Raw genomic sequence first — 23,999 nt, 5'->3', positions numbered from 1 at the left:
CTCTGGTTATCATTAGTCATATATGACAGCTGCCAGGTGCCAGCCGCCAGTTGATATGTGTGTGTGTGTGTGTGTGTGTGTGTGTGTGTGTGTGTGTGTGTGTGTGTGTGTGTGTGTGTGTGTGTGGTGTGTGTGCGCGTGTATCTGTGTGTCAGTGCATTTGTATGTTCGTGTGCGTGTGCTTCTCTCTAATACGTTACCTCTAGCCCTGTGGTGACAGCGTGAGGTGAGTTGTGATTCATTAGGAGCCATGATTAAATCACCACTCATTACTACGTCTCTATCTCCTCTCTCCACTATAAATCAACACACACACACACACACACACACACACACACACACACACACACACACACACACACACACACACACACACACACACACACACACACACACACACACACACACACACACACACACACACACACCAGTCATTATGTTCCCGTCCCTCCTCTCCCTCCTATGAATCAATACAACTCTATCAACCTCACTTTAACCATATCTACATGTACATACTACCTCAATCAGCCTGACTAACCGGTATCTGTATGTAGCCTCTCTACTGTATATAGCCTCTCTACTGTATATAGCCTCTCTACTGTATATAGCCTCTCTACTGTATATAGCCTCTCTACTGTATATAGCCTCTCTACTGTATGTAGCCTCTCTACTGTATGTAGCCTCTCTACTGTATATAGCCGCTCTACTGTATATAGCCACTCTACTGTATATAGCCTCGCTACTGTATATAACCTCTCTACTGTATATAGCCTCTCTACTGTATATAGCCTCTCTACTGTATGTAGCCTCTCTACTGTTATAGCCTCTCTACTGTATATAGCCTCTCTACTGTATATAGCCTCACTACTGTATATAGCCTCTCTACAGTTATAGCCTCTCTACTGTATATAGCCTCTCTACTGTTATAGCCTCTCTACTGTATATAGCCTCTACTGTATATAGCCTCTACTGTGTATAGCCTCTCTACTGTATATAGCCTCTCTACTGTATGTAGCCTCTCTACTGTATGTAGCCTCTCTACTGTATATAGCCGCTCTACTGTATATAGCCTCTCTACTGTATATAGCCTCGCTACTGTATATAGCCTCTCTACTGTATATAGCCTCTCTACTGTATATAGCCTCTCTACTGTATATAACCTCTCTACTGTATATAGCCTCGCTACTGTATATAGCCTCGCTACTGTATATAGCCTCGCTACTGTATATAACCTCTCTACTGTATATATTCTCTCTACTGTATATAGCCTCTCTACTGTATATAGCCTCTCTACTGTATATAGCCTCTCTACTGTATATAGCCTCTCGACTGTATATAGCCTCTCGACTGTATATAGCCTCTCTACTGTATATAGCCTCTCTACTGTATGTAGCCTCTCTACTGTATGTAGCCTCTCTACTGTATGTAGCCTCTCTACTGTATGTAGCCGCTCTACTTCATATAGCCTCTCTACTGTATATAGCCTCTCTACTGTATGTAGCCTCGCTACTGTATGTAGCCTCTCTACTGTTATAGCCTCTCTACTGTTATAGCCTCTCTAATGTATATAGCCTTTCTACTGTATATAGCCTCTCTACTGTATATAGCCTCTCTACTGTATATAGCCTCTCTACTGTAATTAGCCTCTCTACTGTATATAGCCTCTCTACTGTATACAGTGATCCCTCGCCACTTCGCGGTTCACTTATCGCGGATTCGCTATTTCGCGGATTTTCATAATGCATTTTTTTTTTTTTTTTGGTGCATTGTGCTCTGCATTCTGATTCGCTAAAAACTCACTCCCGCTTCTTGTATCAAAACATGCTACGAATTGTGCTATCATTTTGTCGTCTCGTGCAGTTATGTGTACGTACATAAAACAGCTTGCCAAATTTACATTAAGTTGGCCAAATTATCTTGTAATTTCGAACATCTCCTTAACCCATAATGTCGACGAAACGCTCTGAAGAGCAGTGAAACGGCCTACACGTGAGTCACTGTATTTGTATACATGTAATAGTTGCTAATTGTAAAAAAAAAAAAAGTTTTCTATTTCGCGGATTTCACTTATCGCGGGTCATTTTCGGAACGTAACCCCCGCGATAAACGAGGGATTACTGTATAGCCTCTCTACTGTATATAGTATATCTACAGTATATAGTATATCTACTGTATATAACCTCTCTACTGTATGTAGCCTCTCTACTGTATATAGCCTCTCTACTGTATATAGCCTCGCTACTGTATATAGCCTCTCTACTGTATATAGCCTCGCTACTGTATATAGCCTCGCTACAACACAACCCTATTACATGAAGACCAAGTAGCTCTCCAAACAGATCAGGGACAAAGTTGTGGAGAAGTACAGATGAGGGTTGGGTTATAAAAAATACATTTTGAACATCCGCGTAACCGAAAGGTTGCAAGTTCAAATCCCCGAGCTGACAAGGTACAAATCTGTCGTTCTGCCCCTGAACAAGGCAGTTAACCCACTGATCCCCTGAACAAGGCAGTTAACCCACTGTTCCTGGGCTGTCATTGAAAATAAGAATTTGTTCTTAACTGACTAGCCTAGTGAAATAAAGGTAAAATGTAAAAAATGTTTTAAAAAATCCCACGGAGCACCATTAAATCCATTATTTAAAAAATGGAAAGAATATGGCACCACAACAAATCTGCCAAGAGAGGGCCGCCCACCAAAACTCACAAACCAAGCAAGGAGGGCATTAATCAGAGAGGCAACAGAGAGACCGAAGATAAACCCTGAAGGAGCTGCAAAGCTCCACAGCGGAGATTGGAGGTTCTGTCCACAGGACCACTTTAAGCCGTACACTCCACAGAGCTGGGTTTTATTTCAATCCAATTGAGAATCTGTGGTATGACTTAAAGATAGCTGTACACCAGCAGAACCCATCCAACTTGAAGGAGCTGGAGCAGTTTTGTCTTATTTCCTCTCTCTCTCTCTCTCTCTCTCTCTCTCTCTCTCTCTCTCTCTCTCTCTCTCTCTCTCTCTCTCTCTCTCTCTCTCCTCCTCTCTCTCTCTCTCTCTCTCTCTCTCTCTCTCTCTCTCTCTCTCTCTCTCTCTCTCTCTCTCTCTCTCTCTCTCTCTCTCTCTCTCTCTCTCTCTCTCTCTCTCTCTCTCTCTCTCTCTCTCTCTCTCTCTCTCTCTCCTCTCTCTCTCTCTCTCTCTCTCTCTCTCTCTCTCTCTCTCTCTCTCTCAACTCCTGCAGTAGTCTGTGTGTCTGTCTACTGATGACCACAGGGACTCTGGGTATCTAGCATCATTCAGTCTGCCATCTGTCTGCTGAAATCCAACTCTCACTCACTCTTTAAAGTACCATTCAGGGTCATATCTAAGGGTTCTTAATACCAGGTCCTTGATGGGCCCCTCAACCTTTGACGGGTACTTAACTGAGGAGGCTCTGACATCGGGAGGCTCTGAACTTTCCCAGATCAATCATGACGACTCCTGGTTTGAGACCCAGGTTTGCTCCCATCACATTTCAGCCTTAGATGTGTTTCCCCCTTTGGTGTTTCCAGATCTGAAAGGACTGGATAGATGGCAGCATCGTGGTCAGGGAATAGAGCAGAGAGATTTTGTTTGGAACCGATCCGCTCTCTCTCTCTCTCCCCCCTCAGAGGTATCATCATCAGCCTCATCCTAACGACATGTTAATTAGCCGAGGTCAGGACATGGCTGTGGGGAAACGGAGTAGGAGACTTCAAAAAGGCTGCTGGGGGGGGGGGGGGGGGGGGGGGGGGGGGTGACACACAGCTCTTCCTAAAAAAACAAGTTTGATTTGACCTGGTTGCTAGGATTACAACATCTCATTTCCAATATGTGTGGATGTTGCTATGTCTTCCCTTTCTTCTGCAGATGAGATGGTGATAAAGTAGGTGTGTGTGTGTGTGGTTTCTACGGTTACCTACAGTATAACTGTGTCTCCTCTCTCCAGACGAGGTGAACAGGGAGGAGATGGAACAGGCAGTTCAGCTCAGAGTTGGAGAACTCATCATCATCGTGGTGGTGCTCGTCATGTGGGCAGGTAACTCAACCGCAACCACAACACAACCACAATTCAACCATTAGGCCTACACAACCATTAAACAACCACAATTCAACCGGTAGACCTACACAACCATTAAACAATCGCATCACATCACACCCATAACACAACCACAACACAATCACAACCATAATTCAACCATTAGGCCTACACAACCATTAAACAACCGCATCACATCACACCCATAACACAACCACAACACAACCATAATTCAACCATTAGGCCTACACAACCATTAAACAACCACATCACACCCATAACACAACCACAACACAACCACAACCATAATTCAACCATAAGGCCTACACAACCATTAAACAACCGCATCACAACACACCCATAACACAACCGCAAAACAACCACAATTCAACCATTAGGCCTACACAACCATTAAACAACCACATCACATCACACCCATAACACAACCACAACACAATCACAACCATAATTCAACCATAAGGCCTACACAACCATTAAACAACCACATCATAACACAACACAACCCCAACACAACCATAATTCAACCATTAGGCCTACACAACCATTAAACAACCACATCACAACACACCCATAACACAACCACAACAATAATTCAACCATTAGGCCTACACAACCATTAAACAACCACATCACATCACACCCATAACACAACCACAACACAATCACAACCATAATTCAACCATAAGGCCTACACAACCATTAAACAACCACATCATAACACAACACAACCCCAACACAACCATAATTCAACCATTAGGCCTACACAACCATTAAACAACCACATCACAACACACCCATAACACAACCACAACAATAATTCAACCATTAGGCCTACACAACCATTAAACAACCACATCACATCACACCCATAACACAACCACAACAAAACCATAATTCAACCATTAGGCTTACACAACCATTAAACAACCGCATCACAACACAACCACAACCATAATTCAACCATTAGGCCTACACAACCATTAAACAACCACATCACAACACACCCATAACACAACCACAACACAACCATAATTCAACCATTAGGCCTACACAACCATTAAACAACCACATCACAACATAACCACAACACAACCACATGCATGCATCATGTGGACTGGAAGAGAACCTTATACAACCATGACTACAACTTCAAACATACGTGTAACAGAACCAAACACACATGTTAACACACATATGGCACTTTGTTGTTGATTTGATTTTAACCTAGACTAAAAATCACCAGAGATAGAATCTAAAAATCAGGATCGATGACTTGTCCGGCTGACTTTGATAAGCAACCAGAAATAACTAGCGATTTTCTGGTTCATTAAAAAAAAAGCTAAAGTTAGATCTCGTTTGTGTTTTCATGAGTTGAATCGATTCGACCATGGCCTTTTTCAGCTTATCTTTCTAGAAAATAAACAGTCAGCTAACTAGTCTAAATATTCTGAAAGAACTATCTCCTTGATCCTGCTTTGTAGTGTACCCCTAAGTTTTATCTACACACTCTGCTATGAATGAATACAGCCTACTCTCTACCGCTGCTGGAGGAATCTCTACTACTCAAACATGGAGGCCACAATTACCCAGCTAGATAAAAATGAAAAAAGATGGGAAGACGAAGCATAAAGATTGGTGGAAAGACAGAGAGAGCAAGAACGATAGAGTGGCGAGAGGTACAGGAATGAAGAGAGAGTAGCGAGAGGTAAAGGAATGAAGAGAGAGTAGAGAGAGGTACAGGAATGAAGAGAGAGTAGAGAGAGGTAAAGGAATGAAGAGAGAGTAGAGAGAGGTAAAGGAATGAAGAGAGAGTATAGAGAGGTAAAGGAATGAAGAGAGAATAGAGAGAGGTAAAGGAATGAAGAGAGAGTAGAGAGAGAAAGAAAGAGACTGAAAAAAAAGTTAGAGCAAGCAAGAAAGAGAGAGAAAGGGAGAGAGGGAAACAAGAGGAACATGAGGAGAAGAGGGCTGGGAAAACAAGACATGGAACATGAGAAGAGGGGAGGGAAAACAAGACATGGAACATGAGAAGAGGGGAGGGAAAACAAGACATGGAACATGAGAAGAGGGGAGGGAAAACAAGACATGGAACATGAGAAGAGGGGAGGGAAAACAAGACATGGAACATGAGAAGAGGGGAGGGAAAACAAGACATGGAACATGAGAAGAGGGGAGGGAAAACAAGACATGGAACATGAGAAGAGGGGAGGGAAAACAAGACATGGAACATGAGGAGAAGAGGGGAGGGAAAACAAGACATGGAACATGAGAAGAGGGGAGGGAAAACAAGACATGGAACATGAGAAGAGGGGAGGGAAAACAAGACATGGAACATGAGAAGAGGGGAGGGAAAACAAGACATGGAACATGAGAAGAGGGGAGGGAAAACAAGACATGGAACATGAAGAGAAGAGGGCTGGGAAAACAAGACATGGAACATGAGGAGAGGGGAGGGAAAACAAGACATGGAACATGAGAAGAGGGGAGGGAAAACAAGACATGGAACATGAGAAGAGGGGAGGGAAAACAAGACATGGAACATGAGAAGAGGGGAGGGAAAACAAGACATGGAACATGAGAAGAGGGGAGGGAAAACAAGACATGGAACATGAGAAGAGGGGAGGGAAAACAAGACATGGAACATGAGGAGAAGAGGGCTGGGAAAACAAGACATGGAACATGAGGAGAAGAGGGGAGGGGAAACAAGACATGGAACATGAGAAGAGGGGAGGGAAAACAAGACATGGAACATGAGAAGAGGGGAGGGAAAACAAGACATGGAACATGAGAAGAGGGGAGGGAAAACAAGACATGGAACATGAGAAGAGGGGAGGGAAAACAAGACATGGAACATGAGAAGAGGGGAGGGAAAACAAGACATGGAACATGAGAAGAGGGGAGGGAAAACAAGACATGGAACATGAGAAGAGGGGAGGGAAAACAAGACATGGAACATGAGAAGAGGGGAGGGAAAACAAGACATGGAACATGAGAAGAGGGGAGGGAAAACAAGACATGGAACATGAGAAGAGGGGAGGGAAAACAAGACATGGAACATGAGAAGAGGGGAGGGAAAACAAGACATGGCACATGAGAAGAGGGGAGGGAAAACAAGACATGGAACATGAGAAGAGGGGAGGGAAAACAAGACATGGAACATGAGGAGAAGAGGGGAGGGAAAACAAGACATGGAACATGAGAAGAGGGGAGGGAAAACAAGACATGGAACATGAGAAGAGGGGAGGGAAAACAAGACATGGCACATGAGAAGAGGGGAGGGAAAACAAGACATGGAACATGAAGAGACGAGGGCTGGGAAAACAAGACATGGAACTTGAGGAGAAGAGGGGAGGGGAAACAAGACATGGAACATGAGAAGAGGGGAGGGAAAACAAGACATGGAACATGAGAAGAGGGGAGGGAAAACAAGACATGGAACATGAGAAGAGGGGAGGGAAAACAAGACATGGAACATGAGGAGAGGGGAGGGAAAACAAGACATGGCACATGAGAAGAGGGGAGGGAAAACAAGACATGGCACATGAGAAGAGGGGAGGGAAAACAAGACATGGAACATGAAGAGAAGAGGGCTGGGAAAACAAGACATGGAACTTGAGGAGAAGAGGGGAGGGGAAACAAGACATGGAACATGAGAAGAGGGGAGGGAAAACAAGACATGGAACATGAGAAGAGGGGAGGGAAAACAAGACATGGAACATGAGAAGAGGGGAGGGAAAACAAGACATGGAACATGAGAAGAGGGGAGGGAAAACAAGACATGGAACTTGAGGAGAAGAGGGGAGGGGAAACAAGACATGGAACATGAGAAGAAAACAGACAGAGAGTTGCCTTGGTTTTTAAATTGGACCTATGGGGCGATAGTAATGCCAGACAGATTCCCCGTCATGCTTTGATTTTTGTTTGAGATGAGCACTGGTAGACGGTGGTAAAAACAGATTGCAGACAGACAGACAGACAGACAGACAGACAGACAGACAGACAGACAGACAGAGACAGACAGACAGACAGACAGACAGACATGATTAGAGACAGGCAGACAGACAGGTCGACAGGCAGGCACACAGGCAGGCAGACAAACAGACAGGCAGACAGGATTACAGGCAGACAGGCAGGCAGGCAGAACGACAGACAGGTAGACAGGCAGGTTAGCAGGCAGGCAGACAGGATAACAGGCAGACAGGATTACAGACAGGTAGACTTGCAGGTAGGGAGACAGCCAGACAGTTAAACAGGCTTACAAGCAGACAGACAGAGAGACAGATAGCAGCTCTCAGCAGCTACAGTACGACTGAGAGAATAGAGGAGAGGGGATTCATCTCTCTCTCTCGCTCCCTCTCCCTAATCTCTCCCTCAATTCAAATTTCAATTGAAGGTGTTTTTATTGGCATGGAAGCATATGTTAACATTGCCAGAGCAAGTGAAATAGATAATATACAAAAGTGAAATAAACAATAACAAATATGAACAGTAAACATTACACTCACAGAAGTTCCAAAAGAATAAAGCCATTTCAAATGTCATATTATGTCTATATATGTGCAAATAGTTAACGTACAAAACATAAATATGGATTGTATTTACAATGGTGTTTGTTCTTCACTCGTTGCCCTTTTCTTGTGGCAACAGGTCACACATCTTGCTGCTGTGATGGAACACTGTGGAACTTTACCCAGTAGATATGGGAGTTTATCAAAATCGGGTTTGTTTTCAAATTATTTGTAGATCTGTGTAATCTGAGGGAAATATGTGTCTCTAATATGGTCATACATTTGGGAGGAGGTTAGGAAGTGCAGCTCAGTTTCCACCTCATTTTGTGGGCAGTGAGCACATAGCCTGTCTTCTCTTGAGAGCCATGTCTATCTATGGCGGCCTTTCTCAATAGCAAGGCTATGCTCACTGAGTCTGTACATAGTCAAAGCTTTCCTTAAGTTTGGGTCAGTCACAGTGGTCAGGTATTCTGTCACTGTGTACTCTCTGTTTAGGGCCAAATAGCATTCTAGTTTGCTCTGTATTTTTGTTCATTCTTTCCAATGTCTCAAGTAATTATCTTTTTGTATTCTCATGATTTGGTTGTCGCTAATTGTGTTGCTGTCCTGGGGCTCTGTGGGGTGTGTTTGTGTTGGTGAACAGAGCTCCAGGACCAGCTTGCTTAAGGGACTCTTCTCCAGGTTCATCTCTCTGTAGGTGATGGCTTTGTTATGGAAGGTTTGGGAATCGCTTCCTTTTAGGTGGTTGTAGAAATTAACGTATTTTTTCTGGATTTTGAGAATTATCGGGTAACGGCCTAATTCTGCTCTGCATGCATTATTTGGTGTTTTACATTGTACACAGAAGATATTTTTGCATAACTCTGCATGCAGAGTCTCAATTTGGTGTTTGTCCCGTTTTGTGAATTCTTAGTTGGTGAGCGGACGCCAAACCTCGCAGCCATAAAGGGCAAGAGAGAGAGAGTATGTGTGACAGGCAACGGAACGCAAATCTTGCTGCTGTGACTGCACACTGTTGTATTTCACCGGATATGGGAGTTTATCAGAATTCTGCATGCAGTCTCAATTGAGTGTTTGTTCCATTTTGTGAATTCTTGGTAGGTGAGTGGAAGCCAGACCTCACAGCCATAGAGGGCAATGTGTTCTATAACTGATTTAAGTATTTTTAGCCAGATCCTAATTGGGATGTTGAGTTGTATGTTCTTTTTGATGGCATAGAAGGCCCTTCTTGCCTAGTGTGTCTCTCTCTCTTTCTAAACAGTGAAATAAAGGAGCCTGTTTCATAACTCACTCACCTTTCTCTTTCCCTCCCTCCCTCCCTTCCCTCCGTCCCTCCCTCCCTCAGGTGTGATCCTCCTGTTCTGTCGTCAGTATGACATCATCAAAGACAACGAGCCCAACAACAACAAGGACAAAGCCAAGACCTCGTCAGAGTGCAGTACGCCAGAACACCCACAGGGGGGGCTACTGCGTAGCAACGTCTGAAACCAGCCCCCACTGGCCACTCACCTATATGGCAATAACCTCTTAATCCTATTCCTCAGGACAGGTGAGGCGACACAGCCAACCAGAACCCTCACACATAGGGCTGCGTCCTGATTCTTCATACTTCTCCTGAAGTGTGTGTGTCCTTGTATCCGCAACATGACGATCACCACTACGATGATGATGAGCTCTCCAGCTCCGAGCTAAGACCCCTGACACCATCTCCTCCACAAATCAGCACCCCAGACTACAGCACAGCCGCGCACCAGGAACCCAGCCCAGCCAATCCCAGCAGCACAGCACAGCTCCACACACCAGGAACCCAGCCCAGCCAATCCCAGCAGTACAACCCCACACCAGGAACCCAGCCCAGCCAATCCCAGCAGCACAACCCCACACCAGGAACCCAGCCCAGCCAATCCCAGCAGCACAACCCCACACCAGGAACCCAGCCCAGCCAATCCCAGCAGTACAACCCCACACCAGGAACCCAGCCCAGCCAATCCCAGCAGCACAGCACAGCTCCGCACACCAGGAACCCAGCCCAGCCAATCCCAGCAGTACAACCCCACACCAGGAACCCAGCCCAGCCAATCCCAGCAGCCCAGCAGCACAGCCCACGATGGACCACAACCACCTGTCACCCAGAGTGGGGAGACTGAAGAGGTGTAGGGTGAAGCTGCACCTAGATGCTGATCTTGGGTCAGCGTCTAGGGTTGTGCCTTTCAGATTATAATACATTAGGTTAAATGGACACGGGAGGCCTGATCCTAGATCAGCGCTCCCACTGTGAGACGCTTTATGAATAGAGAGGAATTGACAGGTGTGAGCAATATGGTCGAAAGTTCCAGCTAGACTATCAGAGGGCAAGGTAAAGTTATTATCATGTTGCTTATAAACCTATCAAATCATTTCAGATCGCAACAGATGTCTAGAGGGAAGGGGCTAGTGATTGTTTCTGGACAAGGAGCCTCTGTCTCTTTTTCTCTCTCTCTCCCTCTCCCCCCCCCCCCCCTCTCCCTCTCTCCCCTCTCTCCCTCCCCTCCCTCTCTCTCCCTCCTCTCTCCCCCCTCTCTCCCTCTCTCCCTCCCACTCTCTCCCTCCCCCCCCTCTCCCTCTCTCTCTCCCCCTCTCTCCCCTCTCTCCCCCCCCCCTCTCTCTCCCTCCTCTCTCCCTCTCCCCCCTCTCTCCCTCCCACTCTCTCCCCCCCCTCTCTCTCCCCCCCCCCCTCTCTCTCCCTCTCTCCAGATCACTGTCTCTGAACACATAGCTTAACAGTGTAGAATACTATAATAAACATTATGATGATCATTATTAAGTCCTATTGTGGACAGGAATTTGACGTTGTTTTAGAGCCCCTCCTAAACCCTAGCCTCTGACTCAAAAGGAAAATGACTTAATTCTGTCTCTCTTCCTGGGCTGAAACCTTGTTGTCCTCCTACATTATCCATTCTGAAGGATCAAATCTGACCGTTTTTATGACAGCATATAGCAGGGTCAGAGAGAAGACTGGCTGGAGAAGATGGCCCCCTATCCCCTACCCCCTATCCCCTACACCCCTATCCCCTACACCCCTATCCTCTACACCCCTATCCCCTACACCCCTATCCCCTACACCCCTATCCCCTACACCCCTATCCCCTACCCCCCTATCCCCTACACCCCTATCCCCTACACCCCTATCCCCTACCCCCGTATCCACTACACCCTATTCCCTATGTAATAAATTACTTTTGACCAGGGCCCATCGTGCAATGCCAGTCTGGCCCTGTCTTTTTCATTCATCGATTTCTCTACACAACAGATGAGGAATTTATGGACTCAGAGTTATGAAAACTTCTGACAGATAGTATTGTTGGAAGTGAAGTATTTTACCTGACAGATAGTATTGTTGGAAGTGAAGTATTTTACCTGACAGATAGTATTGTTGGAAGTGAAGTATTTTACCTGACAGATAGTATTGTTGGAAGTGAAGTATTTCACCTGACAGATAGTATTGTCGGAAGTGAAGTATTTTACCTGACAGATAGTATTGTTGGAAGTGAAGTATTTTACCTGACAGTATTTTACCTGACAGATAGTATTGTTGGAAGTGAAGTATTTTACCTGACAGATAGTATTGTTGGAAGTGAAGTATTTCACCTGACAGATAGTATTGTTGGAAGTGAAGTATTTCACCTGACAGATAGTATTGTTGGAAGTGAAGTATTTTACCTGACAGATAGTATTGTTGGAAGTGACGTATTTTACCTGACAGATAGTATTGTTGGAAGTGACGTATTTTACCTGACAAATAGTATTTTACCTGACAGATAGTATTGTTGGAAGTGACGTATTTTACCTGACAGATAGTATTGTTGGAAGTGACGTATTTTACCTGACAGATAGTATTGTTGGAAGTGAAGTATTTTACCTGACAGATAGTATTGTTGGAAGTGAAGTATTTTACCTGACAGATAGTATTGTTGGAAGTGAAGTATTTTACCTGACAGATAGTATTGTTGGAAGTGAGGTATTTTACCTGACAGATAGTATTGTTGGAAGTGACGTATTTTACCTGACAGATAGTATTGTTGGAAGTGAAGTATTTTACCTGACAGATAGTATTGTTGGAAGTGACGTATTTTACCTGACAAATAGTATTTTACCTGACAGATAGTATTGTTGGAAGTGACGTATTTTACCTGACAGATAGTATTGTTGGAAGTGAAGTATTTTACCTGACAGATAGTATTGTTGGAAGTGAAGTATTTTACCTGACAGATAGTATTGTTGGAAGTGAAGTATTTTACCTGACAGATAGTATTGTTGGAAGTGAAGTATTTTACCTGACAGATAGTATTGTTGGAAGTGAAGTATTTTACCTGACAGATAGTATTGTTGGAAGTGACGTATTTTACCTGCCAGATAGTATTTTACCTGACAGATAGTATTGTTGGAAGTGACGTATTTTACCTGACAGATAGTATTGTTGGAAGTGAAGTATTTTACCTGACAGATTGTATTGTTGGAAGTGAAGTATTTTACCTGACAGATAGTATTGTTGGAAGTGAAGTATTTTACCTGACAGATAGTATTGTTGGAAGTGAAGTATTTTACCTGACAGATAGTATTGTTGGAAGTGAAGTATTTTACCTGACAGATAGTATTGTTGGAAGTGAAGTATTTTACCTGACAGATAGTGTTGTTGGAAGTGAAGTATTTTACCTGACAGATAGCGTTGTTGGAAGTGAAGTATTTTACCTGACAGATAGTATTGTTGGAAGTGAATTATTTTACCTGACAGATAGTAATGCTGGAAGTGACGTATTTTACCTGACAGATAGTATTGTTGGAAGTGAAGTATTTTACCTGACAGATAGTATTGTTGGAAGTGACGTATTTTACCTCTTTAAAGGCAGGGGTTTACAGGGATCCAGTCTTATTGGCTCCCGGATCAATAGGAGCATTAAATCAGAGCAGAGGGAGAGGGACACACACACACACACACACACACACACACACACACACACACACACACACACACACACACACACACACACACACACACACACACACACACACACACACACACACACACACACACACACACACACACACACACACACACACACACACACACACACACACACACACACACACACAGAGAGAGAGGGAGAACAGCAGAGGAGTGACACACACTAATTTCAATTCAAGGGGCTTTATTGGCATGGGAAATATATAGTAACATTGCCAAAGCAAGTCTCTGTCTCTCTGTCTCTCTCTGAACAGTGTGCGGAGTAGGAGACATCTCAGAAATCCGTTAAAGACTCAGTGTGTCAGGGAGATGGCCATTGCTTTCCCATCTCCATCATCCATGCAGCTAACGTGCTGAACCCTCGACCCAACACCCATCTCTCTCTCCCTCTATTTTCACATTCTATTCCCTCGTTCAGCTTGTCTCAGCTTTCCATCCATCTATCTTTCAGTCTTTTCCATGTCTGCACTTTCCTTCTCCCTCTCTCTCTTTCTCTCTCTCACTCTCCCTCTTGGAACCTCCCCTCACCCCATCACCCATCCCTCACTCTCGTTTATCATCCCTCCCTCTCTCTTTGCCCTCTTTTCCCCTCACATACTCCCTTAAAACCATCCCTCTCTCTCTCTCTCCTCTCTTTCTCCTCTACCAGGTCCTGCACACTCGTTTATCAACCTCTCCCTCTCGGTCTCCCCTCTCTCCCGACAGCCATCTTGCTCTCGTTTATCAACCTCTCCCTCTCGGTCTCCCCTCTCTCCCGACAGCCATCTTGCTCTCGTTTATCAACCTCTCCCTCTCGGTCTCCCCTCTCTCCCGACAGCCATCTTGCTCTCGTTTATCAACCTCTCCCTCTCGGTCTCCCCTCTCTCCCGACAGCCATCTTGCTCTCGTTTATCAACCTCTCCCTCTCGGTCTCCCCTCTCTCCCGACAGCCATCTTGCTCTCGTTTATCAACCTCTCCCTCTCGGTCTCCCCTCTCTCCCGACAGCCATCTTGCTCTCGTTTATCAACCTCTCCTTCTCGGTCTCCCCTCTCTCCCGACAGCCATCTTGCTCTCGTTTATCAACCTCTCCCTCTCGGTCTCCCCTCTCTCCCGACAGCCATCTTGCTCTCGTTTATCAACCTCTCCCTCTCGGTCTCCCCTCTCTCCCGACAGCCATCTTGCTCTCGTTTATCAACCTCTCCCATTCGGTCTCCCCTCTCTCCCGACAGCCATCTTGCTCTCGTTTATCAACCTCTCCCTCTCGGTCTCCCCTCTCTCCCGACAGCCATCTTGCTCTCGTTTATCAACCTCTCCCTCTCGGTCTCCCCTCTCTCCCGACAGCCATCTTGCTCTCGTTTATCATCCTCCTCTCCTCTCCATTCCTCCCTTCATCCTCTCTCCCTCCCTCTCTGACAGAGACAGTATAACTCTACTTTAATGACGGCTAATTATTTCTGGCTGGCAGAGAGGAGTATTAGAGACGGCGGGAGAGAAGGAGGGAGAGAGAGAGAAGAAAGAAGGAGGGGAGGAAGGAAGGAAGGAGGGAAGAGGAGAGTGAGAAATAGACACTATCGATACTTTGTCTTGGGCGTCTTATATAAGATGTAGGTGTATGAGGCAGAGGGAGGGAGGTGGGGGGGAGAAAGCAACAAGGCTACCGATGGTCTCTTACGCATTTCTCTATTTTCCTCCACACTGTATTTCCCTTCTGTTTCTCATCAGTTCTCTCCCTCTCCTGCCTCCACATCAACACTATTCTGTTTGAGAACACTAGAGCTTACGCAATAGAGAGAGAGAAGAAGTTAGAGGGAGGGAGAATGACGCCTGAAGAGAGAGAGAGAGACAGAGACAGAGACAGACAGACAGACAGACAGACAGACAGACAGACAGACAGACAGACAGACAGACAGACAGAGAGAGAGAGAGAGAAAGAGAGGGAGAGAGACAGAGAGAGACAGAGAGAGAGAGAGAGAGATCGCGAGACCTATTCAACAGTGGCATCTATGCATTATGACTTGAAACAGCCACACGATGTCCAATGTTCTGCTACATTACCCCAGCTATTATACAGAGAAACACCATCTGACCTGGGACCGCTCTCCAGCCAGCCAATCAGACCCTCAATCACACACACATACACCAACACACACACACACAAAAACAAATATACACACACACAAACACACACTTTGTTTACCTAAATCACTTATCTGTGAGTGATTGTCAGTTTAAGCCCTGAATGGGAACACACAGACAACCTTTCTGTCATCCTTTCCTTCCTGAAATCCCTTTGACAGTAAGACCTTCACTGAATGACAGCTTGTTTCATTTGTTGTTGTTGTTCTTGCTCCTTCACAGTCTAGAATAGTGTGTACAATTCTAGTGCAGTGTTTGGACTGCTTGTGAAGGAGTTTTAGAGGTGAATCCTAATTTATGCACATTTTCACTGAGTCTCCTGTTGACATCAATATGAAGTGAAAATGAAGCACTAACAGGTAGTTAGGATTGGCCCTTTAGTGAGGACAGAGTGTAGGGGGTTCCTTCTTTAGTGAGGACAGAGTGTAGGGGTTCCATCTTTAGTGAGGGCAGAGTGTAGGGGTTCCATCTTTAGTGAGGGCAGAGTGTAGGGGTTCCATCTTTAGTGAGGGCAGAGTGTAGGGGTTCCTTCTTAGTGAGGACAGAGTGTAGGGGGTTCCTTCTTTAGTGAGGGCAGAGTGTAGGGGTTCCTTCTTTAGTGAGGACAGAGTGTAGGGGTTCCTTCTTTAGTGAGGACAGAGTGCAGGGGTTCCTTCTTTAGTGAGGACAGAGTGTAGGGGTTCCTTCTTTAGTGAGGACAGAGTGTAGGGGTTCCTTCTTTAGTGAGGACAGAGTGTAGGGGTTCCTTCTTTAGTGAGGACAGAGTGTAGGGGGTTCCTTCTTTAGTGAGGACAGAGTGTAGGGGTTCCTTCTTTAGTGAGGACAGAGTGTAGGGGTTCCTTCTTTAGTGAGGACAGAGTGTAGGGGGTTCCTTCTTTAGTGAGGACAGAGTGCAGGGGTTCCTTCTTTAGTGAGGACAGAGTGTAGGGGGTTCCTTCTTTAGTGAGGACAGAGTGTAGGGGTTCCTTCTTTAGTGAGGACAGAGTGTAGGGGTTCCTTCTTTAGTGAGGACAGAGTGTAGGGGTTCCTTCTTTAGTGAGGGCAGAGTGTAGGGGTTCCTTCTTTAGTGAGGACAGAGTGTAGGGGGTTCCTTCTTTAGTGAGGACAGAGTGTAGGGGGTTCCTTCTTTAGTGAGGACAGAGTGTAGGGGTTCCTTCTTTAGTGAGGGCAGAGTGTAGGGGTTCCTTCTTTAGTGAGGACAGAGTGTAGGGGTTCCTTCTTTAGTGAGGACAGAGTGTAGGGGTTCCTTCTTTAGTGAGGACAGAGTGTAGGGGGTTCCTTCTTTAGTGAGGGCAGAGTGTAGGGGGTTCCTTCTTAGTGAGGGCAGAGTGTAGGGGGTTCCTTCTTTAGTGAGGAAGGAGTGTCCCTCTTTCCCCTCTGTGTTCTCAGTCATCTTCATTATACTGTAGGCGTGTTGATTTGAAGAAGGCTGGACAGACATTTATCGACCAAACAGGTATATCTCTCTCCCCCCTCCCCTTCTCTCTCCCCCTCTATCACACAAATACACTATACTACTGAGACAGAGAGACAGAGAGAGCAAGAAATTAGACCCAACCAAATCACGAGAAAACAAAAATATAATTACTTGACACATTGGAAAGAATTAACAAAAAAACTGAGCAAACTAGAATGCTATTTGGCCTTAAACAGAGAGTACACAGTGGCAGAATACCTGACCACTGTGACTGACCCAAACTTAAGGAAAGCTTTGACTATGTACAGACTCAGTGAGCATAGCCTTGCTATTGAGAAAGGCCACCGTAGGCAGACCTGGCTTTCAAGAGAAGACATGATATGTGCACACTGCCCACAAAATGAGGTGGAAACCGAGCTGCACTTCCTAACCTCCTCCCAAATGTATGACCATATTAGAGACACATATTTCCCTCAGATTACACAGATCCACAAAGAATTTGAAAACAAACCCAAATTTGATCAACTCCAATATCTACTGGGTGAAATACCATAGTGTGCCATCACAGCAGCAAGATTTGTGACCTGTTGCAACAAGAAAAGGGCAACCAGTGAAGAACAAACACCATTGTAAATACAACCCATATTTATGTTTATTTATTTTCCCTTTGATACTTTAACTACTTACAACACTGTATATAGACATACTATGACATTTGTAATGTCTTTATTCTTTTGGAACTTCTGTGAGTGTAATGTTTACTTTTAATTTTTATTGTTTATTTCATTTTTATTTATTATCTACGTCACTTGTGTTGGCAAGTGACAGAGAGAGAGAGAGAGAGAGAGAGAGACAGAGAGAGACAGAGAGAGACAGAGAGACAGAGAGAGAGAGATAGAGAGAGAGACAGAGAGAGAGAGAGAGAGAGAAAGAGGGAGAGAGAGAGAGAGAGAGAGAGAGAGAGAGAGACAGAGAGACAGAGAGAGAGAGAGACAGACAGAGAGAGAGCCTTAACCCATATACTACCAGATTATACTGTACCTATCTATTTACAGGACTATGGACTATAGATGGGCGTGAGTCTAATGATTCACTAAAATATCTCTATATATAAACACGCAAGATATTACTATATTTACTTATATATTTGTACTACAGTAAACAAATAACCAAGCTAGCATCCCAAATGGTTCCCTGTGTAGTATGCTAGTCCCGTGGGGAAGCATGGGTTCCCTGTTCCCTGTGTAGTATGCTAGTCCCGTGGGGAAGCATGGGTTCCCTGTTCCCTGTATAGTATGCTAGTCCCATGGGGGAAGCATGGGTTCCCTGTTCCCTGTATAGTATGCTAGTCCCATGGGGGAAGCATGGGTTCCCATCGAAACAAAGGAGTTCCATGTTTTATGTAAAACCAAGTGTGTGATGAAGCATTTTAATGTTCATAACTGGAAACTTTAATGAGGGCTAGCATGAAGTTATACTATTTCTATGAAAGGAATATACATGTACATTAAATAAATGTCTAATTATGTATTCAAAACACAAGAAAATAATAAATATCTGATATTTTCAATCGCAGTGGTTGGGTGTTGATGTTTTATCTTATTGATGAGCACGGAGAGATTTAATGTGTGTGTGTGTGTGTGTGTGTGTATGTGTGTGTGTGTGTGTGTGTGTGTGTGTGTGTGTGTGTGTGTGTGTGTGTGTGTGTGTGTGTGTGTGTGTGTGTGTGTGTGTGTGTGTGTGTGTGTGTGTGGACGTGTTTAACTATTCTTGTGGGGACCAGAAGTCCCTACAAGAATAGTAAACGAACAAAAAGTTGACCAGCTGGGGACATTTTGTTAGTCCCCACAAGGTCAAATGCTATTTCTAGGGGGTTTAGGGTTAAGGTTAGAATTAGTGTTAGGGTTAGAATTAAGTTAAATATTAAGGTTAGGAGCTAGGGTTAGGTTTAGGGTTAGGGTTAGGAGCTAGCGTTAGGTTTAGGGTTAGGATAAAGGTTAGGTTTTTGGGTTAGGGTTAGGGTTAAGGTTAGGGTAAGAGAACGGGTTAGGATTAGGGTTAGGTTTAGGGTTAGGGATTCCTGCCAAGGCAGCAGCTACTCTTCCTGGGGTTTATTATGGATCTCCATTAGTTCCTGCCAAGGCAGCAGCTACTCTTCCTGGGGTCCGGTAAAATGAAGGCAGTTATACCATTTTAAAAACATTAAAATACATTCATAACAGAATTCACAACAAACTAAGTGTGTGCCCTCAGGCCCATACTCCACAACACAAAATCCATGTGTACGTGTGTATATAGTGCGTATGTTATCGTGTGTGTGTGCATGTGTCTGTGTCTATGTTTGTGTTGCTTCACAGTCCCCACTGTTCCATAAGGTGTTTTTTTAATCTAATTCTACTGCTGCATCAGTTACCTGATGTGGAATAGAGTTCCATGTAGTCATGGCTCTATGTAGTATTGTCTGCCTCCCATAGTCTGTTCTGGACTTGGGGACTGTGAAGAAACGTCTGGTGGCATGTCTTGTGGGGTATGCATGGGTGTCCGAGCTGTTTGCCAGTAGTTTAGACAGACAGCTCTGTGCTTTCAACATGTCAATACCTCTCACAAATACAAGTAGTGATGAAGTCAATCTTTCCTCCACTTTCAGCCAGGAGAGATTGACATGTATATTATTAAATGTTAGCTCTCTGTGTAGATCCTCAGTATTGATTCAGTATGCCACTGAATCAATACTGAGACACACTGAATCAATACTGAGACAGACTGAATCAATACTGAAACACACTGAATCAATACTGAGGCACCCTGAATCAATAATGAGGCATACTGAATCAATACTGAGGCACACTGAATCAATACTGAGACACACTGAATCAATACTGAGGCACACTGAATCAATACTGAGGCATACTGAATCAATACTGAGACACACTGAATCAATACTGAGACACACTGAATCAATACTGAGACACACTGAATCAATACTGAGACACACTGAATCAATACTGAGACACACTGAATCAATACTGAAACACACTGAATCAATACTGAAACACACTGAGACACACTGAATCAATACTGAGACACACTGAATCAATACTGAAACACACTGAATCAATACTGAAACACACTGAATCAATACTGAGACACACTGAATCAATACTGAGACACACTGAATCAATACTGAGACACAATGAATCAACACCGAGACACACTGAATCAATACTGAGGCACACTGAATCAATACTGAGGCACACTGAATCAATACTGAGGCACACTGAATCAATACTGAGGCACACTGAATCAATACTGAGGCACACTGAATCAATACTGAGGCACACTGAATCAATACTGAGACACACAGAATCAATACTGAGGCACACTGAATCATTACTGAGGCAGACTGAATCAATACTGAGGCACACTGAATCAATACTGAGGCACACTGAATCAATACTGAGGCATACTGAGGCACACTGAATCAATACTGAGGCATACTGAGGCACACTGAATCAATACTGAGGCATACTGAGACACACTGAATCAATACTGAGGCACACTGAATCAATACTGAGACACACTGAATCAATACTGAGGCACACCGAATCAATACTGAGGCACACTGAATCAATACTGAGGCACACTGAATAAATACTGAGGCACACTGAATCAATACTGAGGCACCCTGAATCAATACTGAAACACACTGAATCAATACTGAGGCACACTGAATCAATACTGAGGCACACTGAATCAATACTGAGGCACACTGAATCAATACTGAGACACACTGAATCAATACTGAGACACACTGAATCAATACTGAGGCACACTGAATCAATACTGAGGCACACTGAATCAATACTGAGACACACTGAATCAACACTGAGACACACTGAATCAATACTGAGACACACTGAATCAATACTGAGACACACTGAATCAATACTGAGGCATACTGAATCAATACTGAAACACACTGAATCAATACTGAGACACACTGAATCAATACTGAGACACACTGAATCAATACCGAGACACACTGAATCAATACCGAGACACACTGAATCAATACCGAGACACACTGAATCAATACTGAGGCACACTGAATCAATACTGAGACACACTGAATCAATACTGAGGCACACTGAATCAATACTGAGACACACTGAATCAATACTGAGACACACTGAATCAATACTGAGGCACACTGAATCAACACTGAGACACACTGAATCAATACTGAGACACACTGAATCAATACTGAGACACACTGAATCAATACTGAGACACACTGAATCAATACTGAGACACACTGAATCAATACTGAATCAATACTGAATCAATACTGAATCAATACTGAATCAATACTGAATCAATACTGAATCAATACTGAATCAATACTGAGGCAAACACACCCATAGTGTTATGGAAAATCTTGATTGATGAAAAGTGAATAGATTTTCACAAAAGGTATATGTATGCGTTCATCCACCTCTGGCCTGCTCGCCTCCCTACCTCTGAGGAAGTACAGTTCCCGCTCAGCCCAGTCAAAACTGTTCGCTGCTCTGGCACCCCAATGGTGGAACAAACTCCCTCACGACGCCCGGTCAGCGGAGTCAATCACCACCTTCCGGAGGCACCTGAAACCCCACCTCTTTAAGGAATACCTAGGATAAGATAAAGCAATCCTTCTGACCCCCCCCCCCCTTAAAAGATTTAGATGCACTATTGTAAAGTGGCTGTTCCACTGGATGTCATAAGGTTAATGCACCAATTTGTAAGTCGCTCTGGATAAGAGCGTCTGCTAAATGACTTAAATGTAATGTAATGTAATATCTGGGCTTCAAATGAGGCAACAAAGATTGTTGGAATGTTTCTTGACTTCTTCCTTAAAGTAGTTGTCCGGTGATTTGCGGTCTCTAATAAATATGATCTGTAATTGGATACAATATGGGTGAAATTACAGCATTTCTGTGTTGGAATGGTGTGGGCGTATACCGGTCATTAAAAATATTCATGACAAGTAAACAGCTGATTGGCCAGCTCAGCCAATGAGCCGTCTCGGCCAAAATCATGACGTCATCCTCAAGAGGAAATAGCCAGCATTTTTTTTTTTAAACGGTCTGTTTGAGATACAAGTTTGAGGTCGGGTTTTTGAAATGTTTTTTCCTCAAATTTACACGTTGACCACAAATACATGTACAGACGTAGGATCTTAATTTGAGCCAGTTTGCTAAGGCATGAAAATAATCATGCAACAACCGGAAATATAAATGATTATGTGGATTATAATAATTAATGAACATTTTTTGTAGGGGTTGATACATTTTTCACATCAGAAAATCGAATTTCAAAGTGGAAATTACAAACTTCAAAAGCCTTTTTTAAACCTGATATACACAACAAGTTAAAAATTTCCTGCATTGCAAGTTCTCCTGCAACAGGGTGATCAAATGAAGATCCTACACATGTATAGGACCAGTCAACGACATTATTTGGGCATGAGTTAAACAGATTAAGAGCTTTTAAAAAAAAAGGTAGATATTCACTGGACAGTTATTTTTGAAATATCTAGAAAGAAAAGCTCAATATTCTCTGCCTGTCTGTCACTCAAGTGGAGATCAGATATGGCATCAGTGAGCCTCGAGTGCTTTCCTTCCTCTGTCTGCTCCTTCAAGTCTTTAAGAACCCCTCTCATTTATTTCTCCTGCCGTCACTTCACCATGCAGCCACATGTTGTCAGAATGTCAAGAGGAAGGAGCTATGTGAAATCAAATATTTAATTCCACCATCTCACTCATTCAATATGTTCTACATAAAGTGTATTTGCCGTGCATTAGATTAGATTTTGTTGTTGCTCTACCCCCCGGTACTAAACACATCTGATTCCACTATATCATTGGTTGAGACCAGCATTTGATTAATAATATATGTGTTAGAACATAGACCTGCAGACACACTGCAGCCCTCTGAGACCCAAGTTGGTCAACCCTGCTACTGGAATCAACTCAACGTGAAGACCATTCAGACTTCAGCTTTATGTTGTGTTGTAGTTTCTACCATGGAGAATCAGATCTAGGACAGGGACATAGTGCCAGAAGCAGGGTACACCAGCTGTAGGGTGAATAGTAAAGCTCTTCAGAACTAGAAGCAGGGTACACCAGCTGTAGGGTGAATAGTAAAGCTCTTCAGTACTAGAAGCAGGGTACACCAGCTGTAGGGTGAATAGTAAAGCTCTTCAGTACTAGAAGCAGGGTACACCAGCTGTAGGGTGAATAGTAAAGCTCTTCAGTGCCAGAAGCAGGGTACACCAGCTGTAGGGTGAATAGTAAAGCTCTTCAGTACTAAAAGCAGGGTACACCAGCTGTAGGGTGAATAGTAAAGCTCTTCAGTGCTAGAAGCAGGGTACACCAGCTGTAGGGTGAATAGTAAAGCTCTTCAGTACTAGAAGCAGGGTACACCAGCTGTAGGGTGAATAGTAAAGCTCTTCAGTACTAGAAGCAGGGTACACCAGCTGTAGGGTGAATAGTAAAGCTCTTCAGTACTAGAAGCAGGGTACACCAGCTGTAGGGTGAATAGTAAAGCTCTTCAGTACTAAAAGCAGGGTACACCAGCTGTAGGGTGAATAGTAAAGCTCTTCAGTACCAGAAGCAGGGTACACCAGCTGTAGGGTGAATAGTAAAGCTCTTCAGTACTAGAAGCAGGGTACACCAGCTGTAGGGTGAATAGTAAAGCTCCTCAGTACCAGAAGCAGGGTACACCAGCTGTAGGGTGAATTGTAAAGCTCTTCAGTACTAGAAGCAGGGTACACCAGCTGTAGGGTGAATAGTAAAGCTCCTCAGTACCAGAAGCAGGGTACACCAGCTGTAGGGTGAATAGTAAAGCT

General features: G+C 44.1%; 1 protein-coding gene across 1 annotated transcript in view; it reads left to right on the top strand.

The window, feature by feature from the left end:
* The window catches only part of LOC129820292 (fibronectin type III domain-containing protein 5-like), a 32,058-nt gene extending 20,977 nt beyond the window's left edge, over window positions 1–11,081 (top strand). The window contains exons 4-5 of the mRNA XM_055877358.1: window positions 3,957–4,046; window positions 9,921–11,081. Of these exons, the coding sequence (XP_055733333.1) occupies window positions 3,957–4,046; window positions 9,921–10,060 (230 nt within the window). The 3' untranslated portion in view covers window positions 10,061–11,081. The remainder of the gene's footprint in view (window positions 1–3,956; window positions 4,047–9,920) is intronic.
* Window positions 11,082–23,999: the final 12,918 nt, after the last annotated feature.

This window comes from Salvelinus fontinalis, chromosome 22 (genome assembly GCF_029448725.1).
Source record: "Salvelinus fontinalis isolate EN_2023a chromosome 22, ASM2944872v1, whole genome shotgun sequence".
NCBI classification, from domain to species: Eukaryota; Metazoa; Chordata; class Actinopteri; order Salmoniformes; family Salmonidae; genus Salvelinus; species Salvelinus fontinalis.
The sequence above is the reverse complement of the archived record's forward strand: the minus strand, read 5'-3'. Positions and strand labels throughout refer to the sequence as shown.